This window comes from Pleurodeles waltl, chromosome 7 (genome assembly GCF_031143425.1).
Source record: "Pleurodeles waltl isolate 20211129_DDA chromosome 7, aPleWal1.hap1.20221129, whole genome shotgun sequence".
NCBI classification, from domain to species: Eukaryota; Metazoa; Chordata; class Amphibia; order Caudata; family Salamandridae; genus Pleurodeles; species Pleurodeles waltl.
Genome location: NC_090446.1, coordinates 64,441,961 through 64,455,875, shown reverse-complemented (window position 1 = coordinate 64,455,875; position 13,915 = coordinate 64,441,961). Strand labels below are relative to the sequence as shown.

General features: G+C 44.2%; 1 protein-coding gene across 1 annotated transcript in view; it reads right to left on the bottom strand.

Moving 5' to 3' along the window:
• Nucleotides 1–13,915, bottom strand: part of LOC138303637 (alpha-2-macroglobulin-like) — a 219,002-nt gene that overhangs the window by 191,370 nt on the left and 13,717 nt on the right. Inside the window, exons 2-3 of the mRNA XM_069242934.1 lie at nt 6,663–6,852; nt 2,930–3,074 (exon numbers count right to left, since the gene is read on the bottom strand). Of these exons, the coding sequence (XP_069099035.1) occupies nt 2,930–3,074; nt 6,663–6,852 (335 nt within the window). The remainder of the gene's footprint in view (nt 1–2,929; nt 3,075–6,662; nt 6,853–13,915) is intronic.

The window sequence follows — 13,915 nt, the reverse complement described above, 5'->3', positions numbered from 1 at the left end:
GTAAAGTTAAGGACATGGATACAAGGACTGATATAGACCCGTTCCAAAGTCTGCTTTTAATTAGTCTGGGTGTTCGAGCTAAAAGGAACTTCTCCACTTAAAGTCTACTACCTTCTCAACTGTGCAGTAGAGGGCCTCAAGAAAATAAGCCCCCTCCAGTGCCAGCTTTCAATTCCTGGTAGAGGTGACTACTCAACCCCTACACCAGGGGTCGAAAGGGTGGCCTAGACTAAGTTCCTGAAACAGACATCCTTGGCATTCCAAGCAGCCAGCGTCCGCCATTATTTTCTATTTTATTTTTTTTCCTCAAATTTGTCACCTCGCATTATGATAGTAGGCCCCTATGGGCAAACCTCTTTAAGTGGGTATCCCTTCCACAGTATCCTGAGTTAGGGGTGCGAGCATTCGAGTGGGTGGTAGATTTATAACCCTTCGAATATCATGCGGTTCTAGGGAACATCACTTAATATCCCTGTTCCTTAAAAAATGAATCCGACCTTGCCTAATGTAATCTGGTGTTCATGTAACCACTCTAAATCCCTTGGGTCACGTTCAAACAGTATAAACTGCAAAAAAAAAAAACAAGCATAGCTAAATACTATAGGTTTCGCCTATATCATTAATAATAAGCTGTTGTACGCAGACAAGAGCAGGAGATGCGAAAATACAGACCTGTACAAGAAATGCGCTTTTGCATGCCAGTGCAAGAAATGTGCTCATGCATGCCAGTGAAAAAGATGTGCTCATGCATGCCAGTGCAAGAAATGTGCTCATGCACGCCAGTGAAAGAGATGTGCTTGTTCATGCCAGTGCAAGAGATGTGCTCATTCATGCCAGTGCAAGAGATGTGCTCATGCACGCCAGTGCAAGAGATGTGCTCATGCATGACAGTGCAAGAGATGTGCTCATGCACGCCAGTGCAAGAGATGTGCTCATGCATGACAGTGCAAGAGATGTGCTCATGCATGACAGTGCAGGGGATGTGATCATGCATGACAGTGCGGGAGATGTGCTCATGCATGACAGTGCAAGAGATGTGCTCATGCACGCCAGTACAAGAGATGTGCTCATGCATGACAGTGCAAGAGATGTGCTCATGCATGACAGTGCAAGAGATGTGCTCATGCATGACAGTGCAGGGGATGTCATCATGCACGCCAGTGCAAGAGAGGTGCTCATGCATGCCAGTGAAAGAGATGTGCTCATTCATCCCAGTGCAAGAAATGTGCTCATTCATGCCAGTGCAAGAGATGTGCACATTCATGCCAGTGCAAGAGATGTGCTCATTCATGCCAGTGCAAGAGATGTGCTCATGCACGCCAGTGCAGGAGATGTGCTCAAGCATGACAGTGCAAGAGAGGTGCTCATGCATGACAGTGCAAGAGATGTGCTCATGCATGACAGTGCAGGAGATGTGCTCATGCATGACAGTGCAAGAGATGTGCTCATGCATGACAGTGCAAGAGATGTGCTCATGCATGCCAGTGCAAGCGATGTGCTCATTCATGCCAGTGCAAGAGATGTGCTCATGCATGACAGTGCAGGAGATGTGCTCATGCATGACAGTGCAAGAGATGTGCTCATGCATGACAGTGCAAGAGATGTGCTCATGCATGCCAGTGCAAGCGATGTGCTCATTCATGCCAGTGCAAGAGATGTGCTCATGCATGACAGTGCAGGAGATGTGCTCATGCATGACAGTGAAAGAGATGTGCTCATGCATGACAGTGCGGGAGATGTGCTCATGCATGACAGTGCGGGAGATGTCAATATGCATGCAGTTGCAGCAGCTGTGCAAAACCCCAGCATACATTGGAGCATGCCGTTTAGGATTATTAAAGGATGTATACTGTAGATTCCCACCATAAAAAGTACGCAGATTTACTCCTACCATGGACGTGAGTGAGTAGGTGGGATTAAAGAGGAAACACCCCAAAACTGATGTGTTTTTTTTTAAAGAAGTTTGTCAACGAGAAAACATATTTTCTCTTCTCTGAATAAACAAAAAAGACATTGCTGTATTCCCGTTACATTTCCATATCGGTAAGTGCTTACACTTGGTAATCTTGGGAATCTGTGACAGCTAAAGAATCCGAGCAGAGATCCTGAAATTCTTTAGGAATACCTACAAAGTCTGAAATGTACTTGAAACAAAGGTCAAACCTAAGAGGGTAAACTTTCATTTTTGTTTCATTCAACTTTTCCAAGTCTGGCACAGAGTTATTAAACACAGTCTTGCATAGAAGAGAAATGGGTGAAACAAAGAGTAGTTGTGAAATGCTGTCCGTTCAGGCATACAATGTCCACAACAAAAGGCAAGTGAATCTGCTTGCTCGCGGTGTGCTGTGTTAAAGGAGGCTTTAAATACATGGGGTTGCCAACAAAGCAAAGAACATGCTATTTAAACCCACAAATTTGTTCATCCAGGAATGCGCTATGCCATGGGAAGGTAATAAAAGTTAAACAATAAACGCTGTGAGGCAATCAAACTAAAGAAGTTCTACCACCAAAGCAGCAAGCGGTGGATGAGAATGAGTTCTTGGGCGATGGCAGTCTAATCAGAGAAAAGCACACAAGGAACACAGGAAAAGAACGCCTACATCCAATAGAAAGGAGTAAAAGAACATTGACAAGCTCATGAACCAATAAGAAGGGAAGGCGGGATGTAAGCCCATTTTAAGATATGTTTAATACAATAGATTTCACAAACACAGCGCAAGAGCTGTGCAGGCGAAACCTGAAAACATAAATAAAATCAAACACCAAGAATTGGAACTGTATGTGCATTTAAGAGGACAATTACCCCAGGCCCAGTATAACAAAATCAATAGTAGAGGTAGATTGCCGGGTCCACAAAGCCTATCATGTAAGGCCACAAGACCACAGACACACCACAAGCTCCCAATCAGTGCATCTGTTCCTTCCTTACTTGTCTCCCCAGGCTTGTAGATTTGTTTTTCCATCTGCCCAACACAAAAAGGTTTCACGCTGTTTACCACCACGTTCCTCTGATCGCTGCGATTTCCGGATATCACAGCCAAGGTGGCAAGAGTAGGAAAGTACAAACTTGGGATCTGCAAAAACAGCGAAAGAGAAAGAAATATTAAGGAAAAAAAAGGAAAGTTCGGTCTTCTGAATTCATGCAGTATCACCTGTAGAAACAGGTTCACTAGAACGCTAAAACGTGGAATGGAGATATTAGTGGACAGAGGTTCTCAGGATCTTGGGCTGGAGCAAGGTGCTGGCACTAGAGAATTACAGCCCCGTACACTTGTGCGCGTGGAGCTTCAAGCCGATGCATTGTTTTTTCAGCCCATTCTGACAATGCGCAGGGAGTCCTTGATTTTAGCAGCCAAGAGGAACAATACATCATGCCTTGTCTTTATTACACCTGAAAATGTGCGGAAGATATAGGATTCTGCAGGAAAACGCCATCCTGCTGTGCTAAAGAGTAGCCAAAGATGCCAAAGGAGTTGAGTCAGCATCAAGAGGATTCAATGTCTCCAGGGCAGGCTCCCCTTTTAACAAACCCACGCAGTCAGGGAGTACATTTCAAATGAAGGAAGGCGACTGAAGTAACTTACAATGGTCTGTAAAAGGAAACACGGTGTCCTCCCTGACATGGAGGCCTGTGCATCCTGACAACTGGTGATAGGGCACAATCACTAGTTTTTCTCTTCCTTCATACAAGTATCAGGAGCTCAATGCTTACGTCGAGATTTTGCCGTTACCAGGAGTGTTAGAAATGGGGTCTTTGGTTGACAGTCAGGTTACCCCCTGTTCAAGCAAGGACCCTCACTCTACTCAGGGTAAAAGAGAATCACCCTCAGCTAACCCCTGCTTACCCCCTTGGTAGCTTGGCAGAGCAGTAGGCTTAACTTCAGAGTGCTAGGTGTAAGGTATTTGTACCAACACACACAGTAACTTAATGAAAACACTACAAAATGACACAACACCAGTTTAGAAAAAAAAGGAAATATTTATCTAAACAAAACAAGACCAAAACGACAAAAATCGGACATACACAAGTCAAGTTATGAATTTTTAAAGATTAAACTAAAAAATAGTGCTTAGAAACACAAAATGCTTCGATGAGGTGTTAACACGGCATTGTGACGGAGTCGTTCCCAACAAGCCGACACCAGCGGTGCCGGACACGGAGTCGTGTAGACCCCCAACTACAGTACCTTTGGTTAAGAGTGGAAACAAGTCGATGCGCTAAGTCGGGGATCGCGGCATCTGTGCGCAACGTTGAATCCGCGCACTTTGAGCGGCGTCAGTCACGACGTGGTGCGGCGACTTCCACGGAGTCGCGGACTTCAGTGGGGCTGCAGCGGTGTTGGGCCAGCGAAGGTCGTCACATTCCAGCGAAGATCACAGAGTCGGCACCGGATTCAGCAGTGGCGTTGGTCTGAAGTCGTCCGAAGTCGATTTCCTTTGATTTCCACCAGCTTTCCTTTCAAGGGCCCAGGGACTGGATAGGGCACCACTTGTCAGAGCAGGAGTCTCTCCATAGACTCCAGGTGCTGGCAGAGAGAAGCCTTTGCTGTCCCTGAGACTCCAAACAACAGGAGGCAAGCTCTAAATCAAGCCTTTGGAGATTTCTTCACAAGATGGAAGGCACACAAAGTCCAGTCTTTGCCCTCTTACTCTGGCAGAAGCAGCAACTGCAGGATAGCGCCACAAAGCACAGTCACAGGCAGGGCAGCTCTTCTTCCTCAGCTCTTCAGCTCTTCTCCAGGCAGAGGTTCCTCTTGTTTCCAGAAGTGTTCTAAAGACTGTGGTTTTGGGTGCCCTTATTATACCCAATTTCTCCTTTGAAGTAGGCCTACTTCAAAGTAAAGTCTCTTTTGAATGTGAAATCCTGCCTTGCCCAGGCCAGGCCCCAGACACTAGGGGGTCGGAGATGGGATTGTGTGAGGGCAGGCACAGCCCTTTCAGGTGTAAGTGACCACTCATCCCCTCCCTCCTAGCACAGATGGCTCATCAGGAAATGCAGACTACACCCCAGCCCCTTTTGTGGCACTGTCTAGTGTGAAGTGCAACCAGCCCAACTGTCAAACTGACCCAGACAGGGAATCCACAAACAGGCAGAGTCACAGAAATGGTATAAGCAAGAAAATGCCCACTTTCTAAAAGTGGCGCTTTCAAACACACAATCTTAAAAAGGACTTTACTAAAAAGATGTATTTCTAAATTGTGAGCTCAGAGACCCCAAACTCCACATGTCCATCTGCTCCCAGAGGGAATCTACACTTTAATCAGATTTAAAGGTAGCCCCCATGTTAACCTATGAGAGGGATAGGCCTTGCAACAGTGAAAAACGAATTTAGCAATATTTCACTGTCAGGACATATGAAACACATTTCTATATGTCCTACCTTAACCATACACTGCACCCTGCCCTCGGGGCTACCTAGGGCCTACCTTATGGGTGCCTTACATGTAAGAAAAGGGAAGGTTTAGGCCTGGCAAGTGGATGCAGCCAAGTAGAGTTTACAGTTAAAACTGCACACACGAACACTGCAGTGGCAGGTCTGAGACATGATTACCTGAGCTACTCATGTGGGTTGCACAACCAGTGCTGCAGGCCCACTTACAGGCCCTGGGCACCTCTAGTGCACTGTACTAGGGACTTACTAATAAATCAAATATGGCAATCATGGATAAACCAATCAACAATACAATTTACACAGAGAGCATTTGCACTTTAGCACTGGTTAGCAGTGGTAAAGCGCTCAGAGTTCAAAAGCCAACATCAACAGGTCAGAAAAAATGGGAGGCAGGAGGCAAAAAGATTGGGGATGACCCTGCATAAGCAAAAACATCCAGCAAGGAGACAAGACTGTTGATGTACAGCCATGAGTGCCTCTGGAAAACTCCTCAGGATGGGTGTAACAGAAGCCGATAACACCAGGAGGACAACCTGAGGCATCCATGTTGACGGAGAGGGATAAGGCAGCCTGCAAGAAGGCAGCAGGCCTCAGTGTGTGGCTTGTGTAACAGGACAACACCAGTGGCCTAGGGCAGGCTATGCATGAGTTGCATGCATAGAAGGGAAGTTAGTAGCCATGGCTGGATTGACATCTTAGGACACAAGAAAACTCCCAGCTGGCTAAGGACCAGGAAAGCTGCTTGCAGAGGTCGGTGGACACAGGGATCATCAGCACTCCAGTGCAGCAAACAGCCCTGAGGAAGGCACACAATTTTCTTGCAAACATAAATAGAATTTGCCCCCAAATCCTCCTTGAAATGGCTAAACTCACTGCACTCACCTGATACAATGTGTGTGAACCCATATTGCTGGCAGCTGTAAGCTCCTTTTTTCCCCACTGCCAGTCACCCCTTCAGATGGGAGAGGGAAATGACAAAGCTTGGACAGATAAACAAGGCATCAGGACTCCTCAAGGTTTAAACCATTGCAACATGATGACATGCTTGTATAGGGAGAGAATCAAGATCTGGGCGTTGTGCAGCCATTGTGCCATGCTGCATGGTGTGTGGGGGTGGAAGCAAAATGTGAGTGACACCTGAATACACCAATGGATGAAGACTGACGCAGATAACATGGCAGACAGTGTGTGCAGCAAGAAAACCAAGATGTGGGGGTCATGCAGACTTTGGCCTCTCAGACTGCCCTCTGCTGTTCTTCAGACACTTACTGGCATTTCTCTGCATTGCCTGAATTCTCCAGCTGGCAAGATCTCGTCAAAGAAGGAGATGTTGTAGGCGATGTTGGGGATCCGCAAAGTGACCTTCATATCCGTGGGCTCCGAAATGCCGATAACCTCCAAGCACACTTTCCCAGTTTGGTTTGACTTGAATATAGGTGCAGTAAAAACCAGATATCGCCTGAGATAACAAGAAAAGGAAAATATATTTAGTAGAAGCACAGGATACATCTGAGCAGCTGCAACTGTGGGACAGAGCAGTGATGGTAAACTTCAGCCAGTCGAGTGTTTAGCCCACGAATACAGATGTGGGAGCAAAATTATCCAATCAGTCGCAATATAACATGATAGGGAAAATAAACATTGTAATATTCGACATCGCCCCCAATGGACCGACTTCAGGTAAAGAACCACTGAAAATGCCAAGTGGTCTGGCTTTTTTATTTTTTTGATTGTGAACATATGCCTCAAAAATAAAAAAAGAACAACAAAAGAAGAGTACGCCGCTGCCTTGGAATAAACATTTAAAATGTAAAAATTGAACCATTGCACACATTTTATTTATAGAAAAATATAGATATTTCCTAGCAAGCAGGGGATCTTAGAACAGCTGAAAAACCCTTTTTTTGATTTAGTGCACATCACAAAATACGATTTTTTCTGGCAACGAAAAATTATTATTGACTTTGAATTACTCTGATATGAAGAAATAAATTATACGAACAAGGATGACAAACAATCCAAAAGGTAAAGAATGGATATTAGATCATTGGAATGATGGAGGCGCCATTGAAAACAATGGAGTGCTCCGGGCTTTTACTGGCCGGTAAAAGCCCGGAGCGCCAACATTCCAAACTTCTTTGTTCACAGCAACAGCTGTAAACAAAACCGTGAAGCCTTTGTTTTATTTATGAGAACATTCTGCCCTATAATGACAGAATGTTCTAATAGCCTTAGAACCCGCCATAGCGGGCTTTACCAACTATTAAAGGCCCTCTCCCTTGTTGAAGGCCCTTGCCTTCTGCTCGGGCCTTTAACGCGGGAGCGGGCCTTTAATAGCCGGTAGGACCCGCTACGGTGGGCTAAGGCTATAATAAAAGACAATGGAAAAGGAAAATAGTGGTTCATCAGCCCTGGCACTGACGTTTACTTCTTTTTTACATACATGTGATAGATCAAAAAGGTGTTGTTCACAAAGCGCAGATGCTTAAATGGGTCATCCGTTTTGCCATGTTGATGGTGTGGTGGGTGAAAGCACAGTGAAGGACAGGTGAACACACCAATGGATGAAGAGAATTGCTCAGTGCCCCAGCTCTGTACATATGTACTTTTTTATTTATCAAACTTTTTTTTACACCTGCAAGAAATTGTAGCATTAATCTGACTGTCTGACTTTCCCCCTTAATGAACAATCACAACCTTTGTTAGGGTGAACCAAGTAAGTCACTAAATGAACCTGTGCTCAAATCCCCACTAGCTATGACAAGAAGCAGACAGACTAAAATTAGGGCAATGAGTAAAGTATTTATGCAGTACCAAAAAACAGTAGTAAAGTATAAATGCAAGCAATACAAATTCCAAACTTGATTAGAAAAATAGAGTAGAGTTTAACCAACAAAATGACAAAACCCAATAAGGGGAACTGGAGATATGATTTTTTTAAATTGTAAGAAGGGAATAGCACCAAGAAGCACAATGTGCCTATAGTTGTCAATAATTATGTGAGGCCTGGACCTAGAAACAATATGGCACTCATCCTGATGGTGTGTGGGTCAGATACACAAACCACGTTAGTACTGATTAATGATTTTACCTTCTAACTTAATCCTTCAAGTCCCAATGCACCACAGGAGTATACTATTAAATAACCCCTCCCCCCAGAACCTTAGGGGAGATATTTGAGACTCAGGATGTCAGGCGGAAGCCAAATAGCAGAGTCGAGCCCTGGTCCAATTGCCACTGGTCAGATTGGCAGTTGCCTTTTGTAATATCTTGCATCCCTGCCGGCTTATGTCTCCTAGTTTTCCTACTTTTTTGTTCTGGGTGCAGCACGGAAAGCAGGTCCATTCTTCTAGGCTCTTCGAAGATCTCAGACAGCCAGTTCAGTCCTCTTCTGATCTTCCACAAGTCAAGGAGTGTTCTGAAGATTGAGAATTCCTCCTGGGCACCCACTAAAAAATGTAGTAAAAGTTCTCAGGCCAACCCTACCCTACCCCACATGGGGTGTTTTCAAGATGGCTAAATTCTTTGGCCACACTAAACGTAGGCTTTGGGGACTGAGGTATGTGTACTTTGGAAATCCTAGTGTCCTCCCACTTCCAAGTCAAAAATGCAGATTGAGGCAGTCACTGTACCCTCCCCCCGCAAAAAAAAAAAAATGAACAGAGACACAATTTGATAGGAAAAAGCAGAGGTTTTCATCAACCAAACTGTGTATACACAAGAATTGTTTTGGCAGCCTTTTCTTATCCTTTGATGTGTGCCTAAAGTGTTATACGTAAAACCCCAGAAGACCTGTCAAGCAGGATTTGACACTTCAGAAGGATTTGTCACTGTAATGTCAAAAAGTAGTCCACTGTGATTGGAGACTGTCTGGCTGGGAGCAGGGGCAGAGGAAAGGCCCTGTCCAAATGTCAACTAACATTTGCCTATGACAAAAGAGGCCTCTTAGAAGTTACTCCAGTTCCTGGGCCTAACCGTACTGGCCATTATTTCAAAGTAAAAATAGCACCTCCTCACACTCAGGCCCTTTATTCTCTGCTGTGGGAGCAAATTTCAGACCTCTTTGAATACTAATTACTGGCTGACAGAAGTGCAAGAAAAAATGAAAATAAGTCTCCAGAGATTCTAAGCAGGGAAAAGGCAACTTTCTAAAAGTATATTTTCCTTAATATTTGTCAAAAATATGACATCACCATTGACTTTTGTTTTTAATAAGTATTAAAAATAGAGGTTTAAATATTTTTCTAGCTGTTTCCTAACTTTTCAATGCTAGGCTATATCCAGGGCTACTGGAATCATGTGATTCTGTGCCTGCAGCATTTTTTGCATAGTTATGGATCTGCAGCATTTGGCACATAATCCGTCATCAGATGCATAATCTACCAATCTTTTTTTTTTAAAACTGCTTTTAACTCAAACGTATCAAGCATACTCAAAACATGGCATCACCTGTTCCTGCACATAGAAAGTCCCCCACAAAGGTTGGCTGGCCATCTTTAAGTTACTTATTGTGTTAAATGGATCTTAATAAGGTGAAATTGTTTCACAGATAGTGTTAACGTGGAAAAAAGACAACATAATAAAATAATACTATCACAAAATGTGCTGTATTATGCTGCGTAATTTGCCTTTTCCCATTGCATAACTTAGTCAACGCTGCCACATAATTTGGCCCTCCTCTGCTGCAAAATTCCAGTGGCCGTGGGTATAGTACAGAGCACAAGAGAGGGGCTTACGACGTAGTAAGTAGAAAGGGAGAGAAATAAGGCTTGATAGAGATATTAAGTGAGAGAAAAAACATTATTTTGTAAAATACTCAACAATTCTTAAGACTCTCGATACAGAGAGAGGGTGAGTATATGTTTTTGTCTATCCGACAGACACCTCACCAAACCTGAAACTGAAAACACTTGTACCCAACTATTTACCAGAAACTACATTTATTAGACGGTGGTGTAACACCCCAAACAAGCCCCTGAAGATACAACCTTGGCCAAAGTGATCCTAGTCACATGAAAAAAAGAGCACAGAACATGCCGTCCACTTCATGAGCTTGTTTTACTTGCATTTGAACATCAATGAAAGTGGCTGTTCATTCTGGCATAATTTAGTATTTTCTTCGGGTGCCAAAAATTGAAAAACAACAAAGAGCGAGGGGTGAAGATGTAGGGTTGGGCAGGGGAGTTTTTGGTGATGGGGTTGATAGGGGAGAAACATTTACTTATTTATTTATTGTGCATTTACATTTATAGCGCAAACATTGTCTAGAGTTAATAAACCCAATTAGCCAATATAGTCACATGCGATCTTGATTTACAAAGTGTTAACTCATGATATAGAAAGGAAACTGGTTATACATTTGTGTGCACCTGATGAAGTGAAGGTAGTGTAGTTCTGTGTCAAGAGGAGAGTGAACATGCACTCAGTGCCGAGGATTGGCAGCAAGGACTTAGCTAAAGTATCACTGAAGGAGGAGGGCTTTCGGTTCCATTTACAGGGTGAGTTAAAATGTTCGCAACAGAAAGGACTGGCTGCAATTTCTTAGCTAAAGGAGTGTTGAAGATGGAGTGCTTGCAGTTCCAGTATGATGGAGAAAGCAACACTGAGAGGAGGAAAAGCACATGAGAAAGAGCACTGCCGGTGGGAGACAGCAGCAAAAAGGAGGGGGAGAAACACAGGAGGGTGAGACAAGCTAGAAAAAGCATTTACTCTTGTGGAACGTCCAAGCAAAAAATCAAATATTTACCCAAAAGTGAGCAGTGGTAGGACCCAAGTAAACAGATTATGCACAAGGGGATGGATAAGCCTAAAATGGACAATGCAGACCATTGAATACAAAGCAAGCAAATTAAAGTGACAGGAAAGCCAACCAATGACAGTGTTGTCATCAGTGAACTACTTTCAGATGTTGCAGTGAAATTATCAATGATGCCATAGAACGTGCCCCAATTGAGGTAATATGCAAGATAATTCGCAGTACATGGTGAGGGTTATAGTGACTATAAGGCAGAGTTACAACTAACTGAGATAAATATAAGAATTGGTTTTGTTTGTTTAAAGCTGTGTGTTTTAACTGGCATTTTCACCGAACTATAACATCCCTTTAACCTTTGGTTTTATCAGTTAATGTTTGTATTTTTGACACACAGTAAGATATTGCCCAAGTATAACATCACCTTAACCTTTAGTTTTTCAGTGACTTGGTAATATTTTATTACCATACATAACACCAATCCCATGCAACACACAGCCTTTGGCCATACAAGGCATGGGGTTGCCAATCCCACATCATTCACTGCCGTTCCCAATCACTATCTTTGGCCAGCATTTTTCAAACAACAAAGTGAAGCAAGAGACTCAAAAACAAGTGGGCTTTCTACTCCATTTGTAGAGCATAGAGTTCCAGCTAAGAGTGCTTTAAAAAATGGCAAGCTTTCCTGGGTCATAGATTTAATGATTCAGGAAACTTGCTGATTTTTTAAAGTCGATAGGGACAGCTGTACTCCCTGCAGCTCCACCCCTCCCCCAACATTAGAAAAATTCTTGGTGGTACCCCTCCCTTTCTGGGGACACCACCAGGCTTCACAAAATATATTTAGAAGGCCCTTGCAGGGCATTATGGTGCACTCCTTTTAGGGAGCAGTGTTCATGAGTGAGCGACCCCAGATACCACATAGGAGCCGGCAACCCTTTTTTGTTTTCTTTCCTTCTAACTGGGGTGTCCTAGTGCCCACCCAGGGCACCCCACACAATTATTTTACTATTTTGAGCCTGCAGGAGCCCCTGCAGCCCTGCTGACTCCATGCAAGTCAGGCTATTTTATAAAATGATACTGGGGTGCCTGGTGCCCTTTCACTGGGGCTGGGGAAGAGCCTTAAGGCCACTATAGCCCTGCTGGCTCCCCAGCCTGAATCCATCTCAGGTGTGGCAGGACAATGGAGCAAATCTAAGTTTCCCTGCCTCCAAGAGAGCAGCAGGGAGAAACCTTTCTGCTCTTACCCAGCAGGAGCAACCTTCTGCTCCTGCCGGTGGGGGAGCACTTGAGACTTGCATGTCTGTGAGAGCACTGGCGGAGAATCTACACTGTCCCAGGTTGTATGGGTCCCTGGAACATCGCAAACAGATGGCCACAGGGATGGGGCACTCGGACTATACAATGACTCACTCTCCTTTAATTTTAAGTTGTGGCCGGGAGAGAGGGGCTGATTAGGGCCTGGGAGGGGAGCCACATACCCCCTCCCCAAAAATTATAAAATCAGGACTCACTGGCCCTAGCACACCACAGAGCTGTTTTTTAATGCTCAGGAGTCTAAATTATTTTTTGTAATTTTACCACAGATTTGTGGCTCCACCGAGTCCCTCTGTCCTGAAATGGCAGCCACAACATTTCTCTTCATGTTGCAGCCAGCCAATCAGAGCGCAAGCTTCCTCAGGAGTTCACAGGAGCCTTTTGCTCCTGAAGGATCAAGGCAGCCGACAGGAAAAAAAACCTCATCCAATGAGATTGTTTTATTATTTGAAGTTGTGTGATAGCAGGACTCTCATGAGCCTCCTGAGATCCAAACCATCCAGCTATACAGTTTTTAACCTTAATTTTTCAAAAATTATTGAACAGATTTATCCCAAATCACAAAAAACACACTTTCTGGACTACGATCTAGCTTTCTGCCAAACGTAGTATAATTCCGTTAAGACTTTTTCATGGTATTGCTTTTCAATTTTTTTTTATAGAAAATTGCATTCACCTTTTGGGGCAGCCTTTTTTTTGGCCACTCTTTGAGGGATCACCCCAAAACTTTCCAGGAAGGAACTGTGTATCGTTGGTCTTTTAGGAACCAGTTTGAAGGGACTGGAATTTACAAGTGACTACTATCACCTATAATACTAGGGTATCACCACGGTGTTCCAATTTGTGAAAGTGTCAATATTAACTCATCATCATAAAAAACTTAAACATTTTTATTTATCTAATGCAAAACAAACACAAATAATTAGCATAGCAAAAGCATGCAAGCAAATTTTATTTTGAATAATGTAAGATTGTGGAAGGCAGTTGCATATCATAACATCTTAAAAGAAGGCAGCCTTGTTAAAGTTCTCAAACATTCACTTCAGACTCTAGTTGAACAGTAGAAATGACTTGAATTACTAGGGATATGTGAAAGACCAAACCCATTAACTTGGCCATTTCGGGGGCGTGGCTAGCCTGGCCAAGATGGCGGACGTATGAAACCGCAACTCCATCTGGGCCTAACAATAACCCTCATTGAATCGTTCCCTCCTGTGGCTGGAACCCGGAACTGAATGACGGGGGCCACTGTGACACAACGTGGTGCTGCTCAGGACTGTCTCCTGACCTCCGGGACGCTCTGAGTGGAGAGCGCAAGAGGAGCGGAGTCGGCGGCCTCGAGCGAGGGAAAGCTGAGCCAAGAAGCTGGTGCGGCAGGGGCCCAAGGCCCGGGGCTGGAGGAGACAGCAAGTGCTGCGGAGGTGTTGTGGCCTCCTCCCCCCATTCTCCTTGT